Here is a 21,185-nt window from a genome sequence, read left to right on the forward strand (position 1 = left end):
CAAATCACATGTCTCTGAAGATCACAGTCCATATTCCTGGGATGATTACACTGTAGTATGTAGTAGCCATGGGCATCAGGTTGGTCATCTTCATGGATTCATTTCTTCAGGTGATATAACATTAATGGATGTTTAACAGAGGGATGTTTATCCTTTTTGACCAGTGTGAAGGTTGATCGAATTATGTGGGTATTTCTGTGTGTATTTGGTTAGGAGGAGGGGAAGTTGATGGAAAGAGAAGAAGGAATGGTAGTTCTATGGTGATGGAGGTGTATGTGGTGATGTTGGACTTATTTTGCTATTCATTCTGCAAATATCAAGGATATATATACATACAACAAGCTTTTTCCAGTTTCCATCTATGAAATCCATTCACAAGGCTTTGGTCAGCTCAAGGCTGTAGTAGTAAATACTTGCTCAAGGTGCCAGGCAGTGGGATTGATCCTGGAACCATGTAGCTGGTAAGCAACCTTCTTACCACACAGCCATGCCTCCTGCAACTTACCAGTTCTGTAAAAAAGACTGATAGAATTAAGCACCAGACTTTAAAAAAAAAAAAAGAAGTATTGAGGTTGATTTGTTTGACTAAGCACTTCAGAGCAGTGCTCTAGCATGGCCACCGTCCAATGACTGAAACAAGTAATAGATGTAATTTACAATTTTGGTTTATGCCCATCTAAAACATCCCACCTTTTTTAATACCTGTCCAAGTGTTTTCAGGATATTTTTTTTTTTTAGTTTTTGTAGTGCTGTTCTCAATTAAACAAAATTTCAGATTTTCAAGTTGTTTTTATTTTGGAATTTTGGAATTTCAGATAAAAGATTATAAACTGTACTAGTGTGGAACAAAATCAAAACCGAAAATAAATAAATAAAAGAAAGAAATGAAATGGATATGAATCTGTAAAGAAAGAACAAAAAAATGGTGAATTTTATCGCTAGTATTCTCAATTACATTGTAACTTTCTGGACCTTATAACTGCAACCTTATAACAATACAGGAGTAAAAATAAATTAGTTCCGTTACCTAGGTGACTGTTGAAGGTGAAGCCATTGAGAGCACAATGAAACAGGAGGAGAAGGAGCAGGAGGGGGAGGGTGTAGTAGCTGGGGGATTTGTGGGTAGCTATTTTCTATGTGTGTGTGTGGGTGCGTGTGTGTGTGTGTGTGTGCGCGTGTGTGTGTGTGTGTGTGCGTGTGTGTGTGTGAGATCATATAGGATGTGTTTGTGTCTATCTACATGCTTGTGTTTATATGAATGTATATAGAAAACAGATTGTGTATGTGTGTATATGTATGTATCTGTCTGTCTATCTATCTATCTATCTATCTATCTATCTATATATATATATATATATGTGTGTGTGTGTGTATGACAACATATAGGATATCTTTGTGTCTACATGTGTATGTTTACATGAATGTATATAGAAAATATAAATTGTGTATATGTGTAATTCTTCAAAATATGGGTTGTGTGTGTATGTGTGTGTGCGTGTGTATTAATATATAGGATGTGTTTGTGTGTATCTACATGACTGTATGTATATGTACATGACTATAATATGGAATGGTGTGTGTGCGTAACATGAATGCATAAACAAAAGACTGGGTGTAAAAGAATAACTGAAGTGTTTAATAACTAAGGATTTTGAACATTGCCAGTTCTCTCTTTTTTTTCCCATTTTTTTTTATGTGAGTGTGTAAGTGTATGCTTATGCACATGTATATGCACGTGCATGTATTCATTTCAGATACACTTGTGCGTGTCACTTATGTATGTGCTCATGTTTGCATGTACCAAAAGGCAGACTGCAAATAACCGTACATCAATTTGTAATGTCATACTGTTGTATGCAGATGTTAAGAAATCAGATTAAACATTTAAGGAAAGGAAACAGCTTTGTGGTTTAAGAAGCTGTTTTGGCAACCATGTGGCTTTGGGTTCAGTTCCACTGTGTGACACTTTGAGCCAGTCTCTTCTGTTTTAACTCTGGGTTGGATAATACCTTGTGAATGAATTTGGTTGTCGGAACTGGCACTCTGTTGGTTATGAAGATGTGGGTTCCAGTTGATCTGATCAGTGGAACAGACTGCTCATGAAATTAACATGCAAGTGGCTGAGCACTCCACAGACATGCATCCCTCAATGTAGTACTCAGTGAGATTCAGTGTGACATAGTACGTGATAAGGTTGACCCTTTGAAATACAAGTACAACTCATTTTTTTTGCCAGTTAAGGTCACAACTGGTGTCTAGAGTTTTTGATCAGCTATGTCCACACTATAAGTTCCTCATACAGGGCTGACTAATGCAAGCCAACCACTTTGTAAGAGAGGAGTGTACTCGATTATAACTAGCACACGTTTCATTATGAACCACAGAAATGAGAAGCAAAAAATTAACATTAAATACTCAGAGTAGCAACACTATGTATGTAAATGTGTGTGTGTGTATGTGTGACTTGCTCAAGGATACTATATGCTGCCAGGTATTGAACTCAAGATCCCTTTGAAATCATGAGCTGAATATTGGAACCACTTACCCATGTGCCTTCACATCTGTTTGACAGAAACTGTAGAAACCTATCATGTATGTGTGTGTTTGTGCATTTGTCCCCTGCCGCCACTTGACAACTGGAGCTAGTTTGTATATGTCCCTATAGTAGAGCAGTTTGACAAAAGAAACTAACAGAATAAGCGTTAGACTTTTAAAAAAATAACTACTGGGGTTGATTTGTTCAAATAAACCTTTTAAAATGGTGCCCCAGAATGATCACAGTTCAATGACTAAAACCAGTAAAAGGATAAAAGATAATATGTGTGTGTGTGTGTTTGTATGGGTTATAGATGTAGTCCATCACTTGGTTTAACCGTTTAGCAATTAAACTGATCATATCTGGCCCAAATATTCAACCTGTTGTATGAGGGGGTGCTAAAATGTTCCTGGCTATTGGGGTTCCACAAAGGCCTGGTTGGAGGCCCAACCTTCCAAGTTCTTTTACAGGGTTTAGAAAAACTGAAGGACCACTGCAATAAGTGTGTGAACCTGAGAGGGGAATATGTTGAATAAATCATTATTAACTGATCCTCCTGTATTTTCTATTACCCAAAGCCAAGAACTTTTCAGTACCCCGCTGTACATTTAAACCAGCCAGATCCAGCCTCTCACACCTACCCTACAATGTCATTCTAAAAATAACGATTACATCATCAAAATTTTGAAGTTACCAAATAATTCAAAACAATAAGAATAAATAAGTATTACATTTGGTAGAATAATCTGAATGCTAAAGGGTTCTGATCGTTTCCTGGTTTTATGTGTCTGAAGGGGAGTTCATCCTGTTACAAGCTTTCAGATTAAGTTTCATTGGTTTGAAGAGACTTTGTTTTCACCTCTTTACCGTTTTTAGGGACCCTGTAAAGCATCTTGGACATTTTCCTTGTCCCCTGACTAAGAGATAACACATTGTATGTTTGTATATATGTAATGTATTTGTGTGTGTGTGTGTGTGTGAGAGAGAGAGAGAGAGAGAGTTTGTGTGTGTGTGTGTGTGTGTGTGTGTGTGTATGTATCCCTTGACATTAAGTTATCAACAAATCAGAGAAAAATTCTGCTGAACATATTTGAAAGTAGACAGCGTTATTTTATATTTCAGTGATTGCGTACAGGTACAATTCAACCAGTAGGATTCTGCACAGTTTCTGTCTTCCTATAGAAAGATCAGCTATTGAAATTGACATAAATAAAATTAAAATGAGCTAGGAGAAATACCTGTTTGGTCAACGGTATATGTTTGAAAAATGAAAGCGAATAAAGTTATATTAAATACCACACTAGGTGGATTCTTAATAATTGAAATTATCTCTGTTTCCAGAGATGGTAGAACAATCATTTGGTGGCTGTTAGGACCGACTCTATATGTGAAGGGGAGATAATTTCATGACTCAATTCTCCAAAATCCAGTATGTTTTTCTGGAGACAACTGCTCTAGGTGTGTATTCTTGCCTTTGTAGGTGTCAACAGCACAATATCTCCAGCAGATGAGAGACTTAGGCATAAAAACAAAATAGAGCGAATACATTTATGGCCTAGATAATTTTCAGAAAAATGAAAATGACACACACACACACACACACACACACGCACACACACAATTGGTTTCTGTCAGTTTCCATCTATCACACTCACTCATGAGGTTTTGGTCAGCCTAGGGCTATAACAGAAAACATTTTCTCAAGGTGCCACACTGTGGGATTGAACCCAGAACCATGTAGTTGTGAAGCAAACTTCTTAGCACACAGTATCAGCATGTGTGTGTGTGTGTGTGTGTGTGTAATTGCCAAAAAAAAAAAAAACACAAGAGTGGCAAACAGATATCTGTTTTTACCAGCTACCCAGTCATGAAAGAATCTACAATCAAAAGATGATAGTCATCATTGAATCTAATGAACAGCCATAAGCATTTTGTAAATGTCTATATAAATGTATATCTGTGTGTATGTCTCTGTGAATATATGTGTGTGTATGTGCATATACATAATTGTGTGTATTGGTGTGAGTGAGTTGTTGTTCTAGTTGATCAAGGGCTTGACTGCCTTTCTGGATTCTGCCGTTGTCAGTGATACAGCATTATGGCAAGTTATGTAAGGTACATAACTCTGGAAGATATCAATTCACGTGGCTGAAAATATATACTGTATTATTCCATTATAAGTCACACTATTTTATACTTGATTTTAACTGAAAAAGACGGGGTGTAACTTATATATAGGACAAAGCTAAAACCATGAAAGGAAAAATTTATTTGCCATGATTTAACACTAAATTAGGTATATGACTTATGAGTAAATTTGGTATTTATAGCTCACTGTTGAAAACAGCAGGTGCTTGTTGACAGGTGTTTAATTACTTCATAATGCAGATTTCAGTACTGTACGGTGGGTAATGATAGGTAAGAAATGTTCTTTGTCATGCTCATTTCAATAGTGTACACAGCATGGTCACCCACAACTTGTCTGTTATAATTCCATTCACATCTTGGATATTTTGTAAGAATATTATTGGCTCTACCAGTACTTGATTGGTACATTGTTGTATAACCCCCACCTCCCCCAACAGATGAAGGGTGAAGTTGACTTCCATAGAGTTTGAACTTCATGAATTACATAAAGATACATGCTTTCAAAACAAACAAAAAAAAAAATATGTACCATTTTTTTTTTTTATATTTCATAATTTATAAACGTTTTTATTTTAAAGTTTTTGTTTTGGTAAATGAGATGTTTTCTAAATACAAGATATATAAACTGCTTGTTTGTCTTTTGATCTTTTTTATGTGTTATTTATGGAGTTGTTGAAAAGACCAGCTAGAGTGAGGGTTTCAGCTGGATTTATTTGATGCCTGACACAAGCTTTTTAATGCATATATAACATATATTGATAGATTTCTCTAGAGTTATGAAATGTTAAGAAGTTAATTCTGAAATAGCTTTACATTTGTATTTTTTATGCACTTAAAGTTAGGAGTTGTAAAGTTGTGTCATTGACTCAAGAACCAGGTGTTTGCCTTCTGTATTTGGTATTGCATTGACATTTATCACTTCATGGACTTGGTCTATCTATTTGTAAATATTGTATCTTAGCAAGATTCATTTCAGCACTTGCTGTAATAATTAACAATGTTTCTATAGCATTTCAGTGTTGAGCTCAAATTTCACCACAGACTTAAAGCCTGTAATAGACTGGTCTTCTGTCTCTCAATTTAATTTCTAACCCTTTACGATTTAAACCAGCCTTATCTGGCCCAAATATTGTACCTGTCTTATGTTCACACCAAACCAAATCTGGGCTCTCACACCTTCCTTTCAATGTCATTCAAAAAATAAGCAATAATGTCATTGAAATCTCAAAGCTACAGCATAGTACTTGATTAATTCAAAACAATGTGAATAAATAAGCATTACATTTGACAGACCCGTCTGAATGCCTAAGAGTTAAATGTCACACAACTGACACAATGGTAATACAGGACTGACATAAATAGCAATAGGAATATATGTACTAAAGTGTGTATTTGTGTGCTTATAGCTTGTTAATGCAACCGATTTTCTTTTTTGTTTCCTTTCATAGATCATTTGTCAACCTTAAAGAATGCTTGACAATGCAGTTGAGGAGAAGAACTGAAGACAGGTGCCCTTGCGGCTGTGCCCAGACTACTGTGCCTGCCGGGTCACATGCCCTTCAGGAATGTAATAAAGAGAAGAAGAAGCACGTGATACAAGATAGCAGTGAAATACCAGAGGTAAGTCTTCATAGCTGACAAGGTGTGAGTTTCTGGTTTTATTGAGCGTCTTTTGGGAATAGCTTCTTCTCAAGAAACTGGACAACATGGTGATAAATTTTTGCTGTAATTAGTAATCTGCCAAAGAGACATTATGGCTAAATTAATGTAGATTTGTGGGTTTTACCCTTATATGTCAAAGAATTACATGCACTCACACATGCACGTGCGCACGCACACACACACACATTTACATACATAGTGTTGCTACTCTGAGTATCTAATGTTAATTTTTTGCTTATTTCTGTCGTTCATGATGAAACGTATGCCAGTTATAATCGAGTACACTCCACTCTTACAAAGTGGTTGGCTTGCATCAGTCAGCCCTGTATGAGGAACTTATAGTGTGGATATAGCTGGTCAAAAACTCTAGACACCAGTTGTGACCCTGTTGTCAAAACTTTGGGCTTGAAGACGAGGCCACTTTTGTAAAAGTATAAACAGATTTATTCTTTCTTTTATTTTTTTATGTGTTTCAGCGCAAAGGCTGTGGCTATGCTGGAGTACTGCCTGTCTAATCACTTTTCCCATGGCCATTCTTAGGCAGTTAGCTTTTGGTGAAGGATGGAGTTTGACATTGCTGCTCTCTTTTGAGTTTCTTGCCATGCTATAGGTTCATCTAGGACTTTGGACAGCAGGAAGTCAAGTTGTTTCTTGAAAACATCTACCACTGCTCCATGTAGATCCTGAAGATGTTTTGGCAAGGTATTAAATAGTCTTTGGGTCTTTGAATCCCAAGTTATTGCAGTACATGGTCCTCACTCTAGACAGGACAGCTGGGACCTTTGGAACAGTGCAGTGACGTCTATATCAGGGGCTGCTGTAGCTCTCAATGCCATAGTTTGTTGAGAGAGTTAATATTGAACAGGCTGAGAAAGTATAGAAAAGCTCCTTGACTGTTATTTGATGTTCAGAATCTGAGTGCCTTCTTTCTCATCATGATCATTATTTTTACGTCCACTTTTTCCATCTGACATGCAAATATGGTATTTTTTATTCCATTAGTCTTCACACATGATGAAACAGCTAAGCTATGGGGACATTTTTTATGAGAGACATAAGCACTATCACTGAAACAAAAGGATGATAATGTGAAGAGCCATGAAAACACCTACAAGCACATATGGAGGTAATCATGCCCCCCTCCCACTCTAAGATACCCACACCAATACTATGATGGTTCCCATCATAGTATGAGTGTAGAACTGAGTTCCTAAAACCAAGGTACCATGTAAAAAATTATGCTGATGTGGGTTCTGGTGTCACGCAAAAGCACCAAATTTTGATGCAAGGTTTCAATTTAGGTCACTTGATGTAGGAAGTTATCAGAGAACCAAGGTTGGTCTTGGGTAGGCTGGTGTCAAAAGGCTTAAAGTAAATATTGCAAAAACACTATCATTAACTTGGTCCATCAGACTCTCCTGCTGTCTGGAAAGTGGAGATGCCTGATGCACAGGAAAGTAATGGATAGGAATAATGTGCTGGTACTACGCTAATAGTATCCAGCACACATTCTAAAATAGTTGGTGTTAAGGGCAACCAGCTGTAGAAAGCAAACCAAATTAGACCAGAACCTGGTGCAGCTCTCCTGTTTACCAGCTCTGGTGAAACTGTCCAACCCATGCCAACAGGGACAATGGGCATTAAAGGATGGTGATGGTGATGATGGACCAATGTAGTTATGGGTACACAAGAAATGTACTGAAATCACAGACAAGCTGATTGAAAAGAATGACTTTGTATGTAACAACAGATGCACGGATATTTAGTAGTCAAAGCACTTATAAAATATTATCTGATGTTCATAGGGCTTTAGTTGGTAGTTTCTGTTACTTAGACTTAAGTAGCAGTGGAAGAGGGTATTCCAAATGTATTAGTAGTCATGGTAAAAACTGGGTGGATAAATTCCAGGGGTCTATTACCTCTGCTGTTATCAAAATGATTTGCTCTGTGAGAAGATTGTATGATGCTTGTGTATTAAGGGTGATGTTGCAATGTAATGAAACATAGACATTGACTGTAGAAGCTGTGTGAAAACAGGAAGGAAACGAGGTGATCTTGTTCCATTAGGTGTGTAACGTGCATGGATATTTGAGCACAAATGAGCTGAGAGAAAAACTGAGCGTAAGAGTAATCAGTTGTAGTGTACTAGAGAGAAGACTGAATTTATAAGGATATGTGATGCATATGAAGGATGACCGATGAGTAAAAGAAGTGCCAATTCAAGTGGAAGGAATCTACAGAAGAGGAAGACATGAGAAGAAATGGTAAAAGGTGGTTCTCAGGAAGCTGAACCTCGTGGAAGGAGATTGTAAGGGATTGATAAATACCAGTTAATTACTGGGGTTGGTTTAATGAAACATACTCTTCCCCAGTATTTCTGTCCTTGAGCCAATGTAAGAAATTGTTACTATAAAACTGTTAATGAATGTAATATGTTAACATTAATAGCTATAATTTGGGAATTTTCTTATAGAATAATCCTGAAACTCCTTGCAAGCAGTTGAAACGGTTCGATACAGCTCGATACAACAATGGTATGAATGGGTTGGAAGCTCCAAATCTAATTACATCCTCACCAATTCAAAAGAAAATTCACAAAAAAGGTATGTTTGTTTTCACTTAAATGTGATTTTTCATTGATTTTCTTCGCTGGACACCAATATAGTAAGTGAACATAGAACCCTCTACTGACAACCAGAAATTCCTCATATATATATATATATATATATATATATATATATATGTGTGTCCATGTCTCTATGGCATGTTTTTTTTATGTGTGGGTTTCTGTATCATGTATATATTTCTGACTCTGCTTTTTGTGTGTGTGTGCATGCTTTCATGTATGTGTTCGTATGTGGCTGTATGTATCTTAGCTGTACAACCATGCCTATCCTTACTCTCCAACTATATATGCAGGCTGAGCTAAAAGTCATGCACCAACAAATGACATTTTTATATTGCATTATTATTTTTTAATTTGGTTCGTCATGTACAAGTATGTGTGTATTCATCACTATTTTATTCATCTTATTCAATTTTAGAAAAATTGAAGTGTGTCTGACAATTCCAGAGTGTGTTGAACTTATTTTATGTGTGACTTTTGACCCACCCTGTATATATTCCTAATTAGGTCATCAAATTATCATAGTTTTTGTTCATAATACAATTTGAGCTTAGCACTGCAAGCTTAAAAATTATTTAGAAATGTAGCAAAATACTGCAAGTCCTTACAGTATTTTGGCATGGTACCAATTTATGAGTAGCTGAACTGAGCTATGGAGATTTTAATTGGCTTTGCTTGGGAGCCAAAAACACACCAATATTCATAACTTGCATTGCTTATAGCTATGCGCTATAGTTCCCTTATCATACCGATATATTGATAGATAGACTGGTGTCTGAGATTTTCAACAGAACAAAGAAAAATGTTAGTGACAGAGGGGAAACTGGTAACCTTTTGAAAAATAGACCAGCATTTTTGTAATTTTGGTTGGCAGCATTCAGGTCAATGGTAAGTTTCAGTGGCTCATTGTTACCATTTATTTTCCGTTTTTTTAGCCTTAACATTGATGAACATTATTATCATTATTATTTTTAAGGCAGTGAGCCAATAGAATCGTTAACATGTCAGGCAAAATACTTAGCAGCATTTCTTATGTCTGTTTATGTTCTCTGTTCAAATTTCACCATGGTTGACTTTGCTTTTCCTTCTTTCATCATTGATAAAATAAGTACCAGTTAACTACTGGGTTGCTGTAATCAATTACCCCCCTCTCCCCTTGTGCCAAAGATTGAAACCCTTACCATTTATTATTGTTATTATTAAGACGGTGAGCTAGCAGAATTGTTAGCCGGGCAAAATGCTCAGCGGTATTTTGTCTGTCTTTATGTTCTGAGTTCAAATTCCATTAAAGTGAACTTTGCCTTTCAACCCTTCGGGGTCGATAAATTAAGTACCAGTGAGATACTGGGGTCAATGTAATCAACTAGTCTCCTCCCCATAAATTTCAGTTCTTGTGTCTATAGTAGGAAGGATTATTATTGTTATTATTAGAAGAATGATGAATGCTGTAAAAATGTTTTATGATATTTAGTTACAAAACATTATGGTGAATTATTTGCCAACATTATTAGTGTAGTATATAATGTGCTCTGAGTTCAAATCCTGCCAAAGTTGACTTTGCATTTCATAAAATATAATACAGAATAGTGAATTGGCAGAATTTAGTCAGAGAGCATGCCTTACAGTATTTGTAAAGTCTCTGGTTTGAGGATTCATAATAACTTGATATCTTAATACGCTTGGATTCTTGTTGCAGCAGAACATGTGTGTGTTGTGGTTTCTTCCTCTTCTTTTTCCTCACCTGTCTTGGAGGATCCTGCAAAAAGGTCATGGGTATTGTCCTTCCTCCTCTGACTAAGTATGTGTGTGTGTTTGCGTGTGTATACTAATTACAATGTGACACAGGAGGATGACAAAGGAATATATGGTAAAAACAGCAAAACACAGACTTTTGATGCAGACATGCCCGACCACTCATCAGTTGTCGACCAAATATCATCACAATTTTGACACCTTATGACAATGTCATTTAATTTGGCAGTGTCAGCAACATAAACAGCTGGTTTATAAATGAGGGGACATAATAGATGAAAAAGGACAGAAAAAATAAGACAAGCATAATAACAAGAAAAGATGAGGTCACAGACAGAGCAGTAAATTATGACAAGTGATGAGAAGAACAGGAAATATGTGTGTGTGTGTGTATTAGACTCCTAGATGAATGTAGTTTGAAATAGTTTCTAATTTCAAACACTTTAAAACCAGTGATTGCCAAAACTTGCTATGGAAACCTTTATATGACGTTCCAAAAATCATAGAGTTCATAATTAATATTTAATGAACAGTTCCCATCAAATTATTACATGAAACAAAAATTGTTTTATAAGGAGACATATGAAAAAAAAAGCAAAATAACTTATTTTGAAAATGGTGAATACCATTTTTTTCCCCCCATAAAATATATTTTATTACAAGTCACCCTATTTTGTGAACTTCAGAATCTTTTCATGGATCCTACTTTGGGAAACATTGCTTTAAAGTATCTAATGTGATCTTTATGCTCCCCAAAATGCTCTTCTTTTAAAGTAGATTCTGATGAGAACTTAGTAATAATCAGCTAATAACCATTTTTTAAAATTTGTACCATATAACTTTTGTTTGATACTATGTACAGGGAATGTTCTGGATTCAAACTATTTTATTTTTGTTTGCTTTTTTTATTTTGTTTTATTTCCTTTTAATTTGTTTTCTCTTACACAATCTTTTGGAGAATTTTTTTTTCCAATTATCTTAGTAGATAGAATATTTCTGTGACTGTCTTCTTTTGTGTATCAGCAGAACTGTTAGAGCATCATACAAAATGCTTTATGGTATCAAGTTATGACCTATTATGGTCTGAGTTGGAATTCTTTCAAAGCCATCTTTGCCTTTCATTCTTCATAGATTTAATGGCACATGGCACCGGTTGACTGGAGTCAGTATAATTGACTATAATGGATTCATTGACTATACTGACTATAATGGATTAATCAACTATTACACACCCCTGAAAATTACTGTCCTTGTGTCGGAATTATTGTTTATATATATAAACAATAACACAGATAGTTTGAGGCTCATTACATGTTCTTTATTGATGAACAAAACAATTACATCATGTAAAAAAAAAAAACCTTTTCTTCAGGTGAATTAAGAGTAAAATTTATAAGTATTTATAAGCATATTTATATAAGCAAATACTTGAGTGTGAACATGTAGGAAAGAAGAGTAGTCATTGTTGAAATTATAGCATTATATTTCATTAGAAGCTGAAGCTTTGTAAATCTTTACTCTGAATATGTTGTTTCTGATCCTTGGACAATATCAGGAAACACTCATCATGTACATCTATGTGTATATGTATATATACTTCAATACACATACATGCATACAAGCACACACACACTGTATGGGAATAAAACGCTTTTGATATTGGACAGAACAGTATACTGATAATAATAATAATAAGAAAAATGAAATTGATCTGAAGGAATGAAGGAATTATTCTTTAGTTTGTTTACATACAGGTTACAAAAAGTCTTCACATTTTCTAAGAAAATTAATTGAAATGGAATGACATCAAATAAAGTAAAATATAGTAGAATATTGGTGTTAGGAAGAGCATCCAGCTGTAGAAGCCATGCTAAATCAGATTGGCGTCTGGTGCAGCCTTCCAGCTTGCCATCCCTGGTCAAACTTTCCAATCCATGGCACCAGCATGGACAACGAACGTTAAATGATGATGATTTATGTTGTTATATTTAATATTGCTTCAAGCATTCTCAGGTGCTAGATGAGGAGTTCTTAAATGTAATAATGTAAAAAGTCTATTTTATTTCATTTCATTCCATATGATTTCCTTGGGAAATTTAAAGACTTTCCTTTCTGTTTTATAAAGAAAGTAAGGGACAATTTCTTCAATATATATATATGTCATCATGGTAGATGCTGTTTAGAAAGATTGTTAGTCTCTAATGGGAATTCACTAACTGAGCACTATTGTTCCAGGTAGTAATCCCAGAAAGGGTGTATTGCACGCCGTAAAAGAAAACAGCCAAACTACAATCAGTCCAGCGAGAACAACTTTCCATGGTACTATGTTTTCTCCAATGTACCAGTTTTACGGCACCAATAATGGTGAGTCAATACTAAGTCCTCCTCCTCCTTTACATTGAAGACTTTTTTGTTTCTCTTTCCCTCTCTCAAACTGTTTATTTTATATATTTTTTAATTTTTCAATTTTTCTGCTTTTTGTTTCTTTATATATTTTTATTTTGTATTTTTCTGTTTTATTTTCATTTCTTTATATTTTATTATTTTTATTAAAATAGAGCAGCCTCTAAGCACTAAGTCATGGGACATAATCCAACATTATTGAATTTCACATAAAACACTTGATAATGTAAAGCAATTCTTATCATGGTATAAATATGATATCTACACTCCTAAAGCAGTACCTCCTTACTGTGAGGGGAAAATGTTATTTTGGTGGTATTCTACTAGTTTTAGTAATTGGACTGTGACCATGCTGGGGCACTACCTTCAAGGATTTTATTCAATCTTATTGATACCTCTGCTCTTGTTTCAGTCTAGTACTTATTTTATTGATTTCTCTTTATCAAAGCACTAAGTCATGGGACATAATCCAACATTAGTTCATGCTGGTAAATGTAAACCCACACACACACACACACACGTGTCTGTAATATCATACAGGCACAATATAATAGTTTCAACCTGCTGAAATTCTAGTTCTTCTACAGTTATTATTATATTTAATCTATCTTTGTGTGTGTGTGTATGCATATGTATACACACACATATATATAAGATCCCCTTCAGTCATGAATGATCATGGGATGGCACTTAGAAAGTTACCCTCCCAGGCACAAGTCCAGGCACAGTTGTTTATGGAAGACCAGCAGTCACCCATGCATACCAGCCACCTCCACGCCACTGATGTTATTCAAGAGAAAGGCCAAGGCCGATACAGCTTGGCACCAGTGACGTCACAGCTTATTTCTACAGATGAGTGAGCTGGAGCAACATGAAATAAAGTGTCTTGCTTAAGAACACAACTCACAGTCCAGTCTGGGAATCGAACTCATTAACTCATGATTATAAGCCCAACACTCTAACCACTGACCTATATATATGTTTGTTTGTTTGTGTGTGTGTGTATAAATATATATGTCAAAAATTTAACAAAAACACAACAAGCAAATATTACAAAAGCATAACAAGCAGAAAATTCATAGCTTATTCCTTATTCTTCACCAATGTCCAAAAGATCATTACAATTTCATGCCTTTAAAGTTAAAGGCATGAAATTGTAATGATCTTTTGGACATTGACTTATGAGGAATAAACTATGAATTTTCTGTTTGTTATGTTTTTGAAACATTTCCATTTGTCATGTTTCTGTTAAAATTATTGATAGATATTTATGTAACGCTACGCACTCCTGATTATATATATATATATATATATATACATATATGAATGTGTGTGTGTTACTATCTCTTTGCCTTGACATCATATAATAACTGTGAGTATCACCACACATAAGCAACAAAATCTATCTAACCCATGCAAGCATGGAAAAGCAGATGTTAAAATGATGGTGATGGTGGCAGCTATTGTTGTTGTTGTTGTTTTAAACAGTTATGAACAAGGTGTAAATACCATAAAGAAGTAAAGAGGTTACAACAGTCTACTAAGCTTGCTTTGCAACTACATGATACCAGGTTCAGTCCTGCTGTATGGCAACTTATGCAAGTGTCTTTTGTTATAGCTCCAGACTGGCGTGTGTGTGTGTGTGTGTAATATATGTGCATGTATGTGTGAGTATATATGTGTGCTTGTATGTATTTGTGTTTGTCCTACCCAACTGCTTGATAAATGGTGTTGGTCTCTTTATGTTCCTGTAATTTAGTGGTTCAGTGAAAGAAACCAATAGAATAACTACCAGAGCTCGAAAATAGATACTAGACTTAGAAATAAGTACTGGGGTTCAACTCGTTTGACTGAAACCCATTAAAGCAGCATTCTGGCAAGGCTGCAGCCCAATGACTGGAAGATAGTAAAAAGGTAATAGATAAGAAGATCTTTGAGGCTGAAAGTTTCTGGTCATAGTAATGACTCATTAATGCAGCTTACTTGACACTAACGAGATGCTTTATTAACCTTAATATACATCTTTTGCCTGCTGAGTGAACTGGAGCCACATGAAGTAAAGTGCCTTGCTTCAGGATACAATGTGTTTCCCAGACTGGCATTCAAACCCCTAACTGTATGATTATGACCTCAATTGCTAACCACTATGCCTTCCAGCAAATATTGCATGTTGATAGTTATATCATACAGGTACAATATCAGTTTTCCAGAACCTTTGGTTCCAAAACTGTTCCACATTACTGGTTTTTTTTCCAATTAAGGAACAGTCACATTCTAAATTAAACGAATATTAAATTTACTTACTTAATTAAACAAAAGGTAGATACTTTTTACCTATGGCTCCCTTTGATTCCTATTTTAGTCTACTAGACCCCATAACAATTTATTATTTGAAAAAATCCTATTATGTTTTTGGCTGTGAGTTGTAAGAATTATCGTCTGTCTTTACATTCTGAGCACAAATTCTGCTGAGGTCGACTTTGCCTTTCATCCTTTCAGGGTTGATAAATTAAGTACCAGTTGCATACTGGGTTGATATAATTGATTAGTCCCCTCGCCCCAAATTTCTGGCCTTGTGCTTTTAGTAGAAAATATAATTATTATCAGGAATTGTATGAAATACTTTGTGCATTGCAGAACTATAACCAGTTTTATGGTACATAAATGTTAACCACAAAACCTTATATGGATCCCCAAGGGCCATATGGACCCTAGTTGAGAACCACTTGTGTAAATGATGTAAGTTTGTTGAATCTGTACTGTGTAAGGTAGTATAGTCTGTGCAAGGTACCAGTAAACTTGTCTGGTAGCTGCAAGAATTTGAAATTCCTGCTTGTAAGTGCAAATTAGAAGAGGTTCCTGAGCATCAGTGTCCGTGAAGAGCATTTAAGATTCATTATTAATTTACTTCCAGTAAGCTTCCTGTCCAAGCTATCATTTATGTGTTGCTTTGGTGAATTTTTTCGGGGGTGACGGCGAAATGGGTGGGTGAGTGTGAGTCTTTTTTTTGTTGCTTTTTAATTTATTTTTAGAATTTAGGTGCAGGTGTGGTAAGTAGTTTGCTTCCCAACAACATGGTCCCAGGTTCAGTCCCACTGTGTGGCACCTTGGGCAAGTGCCTTCTACTATAACCTTCAGCTGACCAAAGCTTTGTGAGTAGATTTGGTAGACAAAAGCTGAAAGAGGCCTGTTGTGTGTGCGTGTGTGTGTGTGTGTGTGTGTGTGTATATATATATATATATATATATGCATGTATGTCTTTGCATATGAAGTCTGATCAATAAGTATCCGGACTGTTGCCATAGTAACAAAGCTAAACCATGCAGAGTGAAGTCGCTTGGTAAAAATTGACCTGGAACTCTGCTGTGCATGCCCACTAAGTTTTAATGTTTTAGCTCACTTCCGATGTTTACAGCAGTGCTTGGTAGGAAGGTGTGTAGCATGTGATCATTGCATTGACCATGACAAAGTTGTCATGGCAATACCTGCGTCGAAAACAATGAAAACTTTTTGAAAACTTCGCATAGGCTTCTGAGCAGGTATCACTAAGCTTTTAGCAAAATTTGATGCAGATTCTCTGCTCAACTTTCTCTGTCATGGTCAATGTGACAATCACATGCTTGAGTTCATATGAGTTTCAAGGGATGATCAGAGTCCATGAAAACAGTTCTTGTCTCTATCCATAAGCCACCATACACAACTGATGACAGGTTATCCTTGTGTTGTTCCTTTTTGTTGCAGGATGCATGCAGATGCAATCCAATGCCACCAGGAAGCTGCCGGATTCTGGAACAGACACTGCTTGGAATTCACCATTGCTCTCTAGTTAGCTGGATTGTGACCCTATAACTGCCAGTGTCAGCCCTGTTCACCTTGGGTGGCCCTACCAGGAGCTCAAAGTCCCTGACTGCATACCTCTGACACTCACTTGTTTAACCTCCCTACCACAATGAGGTCAGGGGTTGGACTTTGTGAGGAAGGACGTCCACCATGCTGCATCTCATGATATCAATGTGCTCTGGTTCATCTGGTTAATACTATTTAAACATTAACCAGGATCCTGACAGGTTTTACTACTCCAGATCAGAGTAGACCTAGGAATACTAGTAGCTACATGGTGGTTCCATGCTCCTCAAAGCCCTGGAACTCTCAAAACATGGCCCTATTACAGGATACAGTTTAAATTCATAAGAGCTGAACGTGATGATTAGTAATGTATTTGACTCCAGCAAACACATATCTCCATATCCAGTTGAATTGTTGGCAACAAACCATAAACAACGCTGGTTTCAAATTCTGCCATCATCATCATCATCATTGTTTAACGTCCGCCTTCCATGCTAGCATGGGTTGGACGATTTGACTGAGGACTGGTGAAACCGGATGGCTACACCAGGCTCCAATCTGATTTGGCAGTGTTTCTACAGCTGGATGCCCTTCCTAAAGCCAACCACTCAGAGAGTGTAGTGGGTGCTTTTACGTGTCACAAGGCCAGCAATTGTGGAGGAGCAGGTAAGTCGATTACATCGACCCCCAGTGCTCAACTTATTTTATTGACCCCCAAAGGGGATGAAAGGCAAAGTTGACTTTGGCAGCATTTGAACTCAGAACGTAAAAACAGGCAAAATACCACTAAGCATTTTTGCCTGATATGCCAATGATTCTGCCAGCTTGCTGCCTTAATAATAATAATAATAATAATAATAATAATAATAATAATAATAATAATAATAATCCTTTCAAATATAGGCACAAGGCGTGAAATTTGTGGGGAGGAGGTATATCAATTACATTGATCTCAGTGCATAACTGGTACTTATTTTATTGACTCTGAAGGGGTGAAAGGCACAGTTTCCCTCAGCAATATTTGAACTCAGAATGGAAAGGCAGACGAGATACCACTAAGCCTTTTGCCTGGCATGCTTACAATTCTGTCAGCTCACTGTCTTAAAACCATAATTAATACTTGGGTTCATAAATTAATAACTGTTGCCAGACACACACTGAATTACACCTGGCAAGATAACCATAAGTAATACTGCCAGATATAGTTTAGTGTTTGATAACAGTTATTAATTTATGGACACAAGAAATATTGAAACTTATGCAGTAAAGAAATTTGAGTAAAAATGGAAAAAGTTTATGAAATGAACTTTTAAACATTGATAAGATAAATTTGAAAGTTAAAAGAATTATGAAAATTCATTGGTTTTTTCTTCCTGCTTTGTTTTCTTCCCATTTCTTTATTAGATTATGGCACCCTTTCCTTCCAATATGACTAACAAGTGAATTTAACCCTTTAGCATTCAAATTAATCTATCAAATATAATGTTTACTAATTCACATTATTTTGAATTAAACATGCATTATCTTGTAGCTTCAAGATTTTGATGATGTGATTATTTATTTTTAGACTATTTATTTTAGATTATTTATTTTTAGGCGTAGGAGTGGCTGTGTGGTAAGTAACTTGCTTACCAACCACATGGTTCCGGGTTCAGTCCCACTGCGTGGCACCTTGGGCAAGTGTCTTCTACTATAGCCTCAGGCCGACCAAAGCCTTGTGAATGGATTTGGTAGATGGAAACTGAAAGCCCGTCGTATATATGTGTGTATATATATATATATATATATATATATATATATATATATGTATATATATGTATATATATATATATATATATATATGTATGTTTGTTTACGTCCCCGTAAATTAGCAGTTCGGCTAAAGAGACCGATAGAATAAGTACGAAGTTAACAAAGAATAAGTCCTGGGGTCGATTAGCCTTGACTAAAAGGCAGTGCTCCAGCATGGCCACAGTCAAATGACTGAAACAAGTAAAAGAGTAAAAGAGAGTGACATTGTAAGGTAGGCCTAAGAGGCTGGATCTGGCTAATTTTAACATGAAACAGGTAGAATAGGGTTAGATATGACTGGTTTAAATGTTAAAGGGTTAACTTTAATCCTTCTGATACCAGAATACCTGAGACTGCCCCTGGCTCTCTGATACAAACTTCATATATTAAAGTGATCCAAATTTAAATCTTTCATTAAAATTTCATGTTAATTTATGTTTCAAACACAAATTTAAAATTAACAAAATTATTTTACTAAATTGTTCATTATTTTCAAAATTAATTGAGACAAAGGCTGTATATTTCAGCAGTAATATGATGACAAAAGGGCTATTTCCTTCTAATATGATGGATTAAGTTTAACCCTTTAGCATTTAAACTGGCCATATCCAGTCCAAAATATTCTTCCTGTTTCATGTTCAAACTGACTAGATCCGGCCTTTCACACCTACCCTACAATGTCATTCTAAAAATAAACACATCATTGAAATCTTGAAGCTATGAGATAATGCATGATTAATTCGAAACAATAGGAATGAAAGAGCATTACATTTAATAGGATAATCTGAATTTTAAAGGGTTAATCCTTCTTGTTGTATTCCTCTTGGGGGACTCGCAGAGAAAACACGAGTTGTACTATTTAGTTTTCACATTTATTTATTAACTATAAACAAAGAACTCACTCACCGAATGTTAAACAAAAATGTCTTCCTCGCCATATATATCCCAATAACATTCAACCTCAACAGTCACTCAAAACAACAACAAAACAGGGACCTCAGATGAACTATATTAAAATATGGGACTTCAGACGGACAACAAACAAATCTAACAGTCCATATAACACTTCTGATACCAACACACCTGAAACTGGCCCTGACTCTCTGATACAAACTTAAAGTGATCCAAATTTAAATATGACTGACAAAGTTATTTTACTAAATTCTTCAATAATTTCCAAAAATTAACTGAAACAAAGGTTAAGGATGTTGACAGGAAAGGAAGTGGCCATAACGATTGACAATTGTAGAGAGTGAGTCATGGATTTTGAGCAAGGGTGATGCTTCAATATGAACACTAAAAACATTGTCATTAAAATTAACAATGCTATCGTTTTAGATTGATCCAGTAGGTTGTTTTAGAGTTTAAGTTACATATACTGATATGCTTGCATTTGCATTGTTATTTATAGAAGATAGATGATGTATTTTTCATTGTGTGTGTTTGTGTGTAAGGGCACATGTCTGTATATGTTGTGTGTATGTATATGTATTTGGGTGTGTGTGCGTGTATATATATATGTGCATGTATGTATATCTAGCTATCTATACACACACTTTTGCATTATATGTGTGTGTGTGTATTTATCAATTAAAGGTGTTTCATTTTTGCTTGTTAGAAATGAAATTGATGTTAGAATTGTTTTCAAATAATACAAAGTTAAAAATGCTACAAAATATTAAATGCAGTTATTTCCGAATACTGTTATTTGTATGTAATGATGCACAAGTGTAGTACCATTATGCTTGTGAGAGAAAGAAGGAGAAAGAAACAAATATTAACATGTGTCTATATTTCTTAAATATTTTCACATATTTCATTAAAAAAAAAAAAATTAAAAATCAACTGTAATGAAGGAAATGTTTTTGAGTAACACTGGTGAAGTGGGTCTATAGATGGTGGATGTGTTCCAGTTTATTTCATTACTTTTGATTCAATGAAATTTCTAATTTACTTTGTATCAAAGCAGATATCATTGTTATTTTTCATCTTCATCATCATTGTTGTTCTTTTCATAATTTTTCTGTATTGGCCTAGGTGGGATAGTTTTGCCGCAGAGCATCTCTCCATTTGTATTGAATCTTTAATATTCAATTGTTTGAGGCTTCAATGTTCTCCACTGTAACCACATCACATTCTCTCTTACTTTCTTTGGTTTAGCTTTCATAATAATAATAACTCGTGATATATATATATATTTTTGCTTGCACTTGCATTATTCTTTCATGTTACATTCCAAACTTGTGCAGCACTTGTATTTCCTGCACAGAAATCTGTTTAACAAATTCCACTGTGATTTTTGACTCATGTACTGTCCGATGACAATATAGAAAGAAACCTACTTAGAGAATTCCGTCTGTCTAGTAGGTAAATCATTTGAAAAATTTGGTTTGGAATTGAGCCAAAATAACGACGACTTAG

General features: G+C 35.4%; 1 protein-coding gene across 4 annotated transcripts in view; it reads left to right on the forward strand.

The window, feature by feature from the left end:
- LOC106869924 (CTD small phosphatase-like protein 3) overlaps positions 1 to 21,185 on the forward strand; it is an 81,789-nt gene that overhangs the window by 44,599 nt on the left and 16,005 nt on the right. For 3 of the 4 annotated variants that reach the window (XM_089365918.1, XM_089365919.1, XM_089365920.1), the window contains exons 3-5: positions 6,133 to 6,304; positions 8,820 to 8,949; positions 12,960 to 13,088. In XM_089365918.1, coding sequence (XP_089222044.1) covers positions 6,164 to 6,304; positions 8,820 to 8,949; positions 12,960 to 13,088 — 400 coding nt within the window. In that variant the 5' untranslated portion in view covers positions 6,133 to 6,163. The remainder of the gene's footprint in view (positions 1 to 6,132; positions 6,305 to 8,819; positions 8,950 to 12,959; positions 13,089 to 21,185) is intronic. The other variant, XM_089365917.1, reaches the window with a different exon arrangement.

Source organism: Octopus bimaculoides, chromosome 18 (assembly GCF_046866305.1).
Source record: "Octopus bimaculoides isolate indiv1 chromosome 18, ASM4686630v1, whole genome shotgun sequence".
NCBI lineage: Eukaryota > Metazoa > Mollusca > Cephalopoda > Octopoda > Octopodidae > Octopus > Octopus bimaculoides.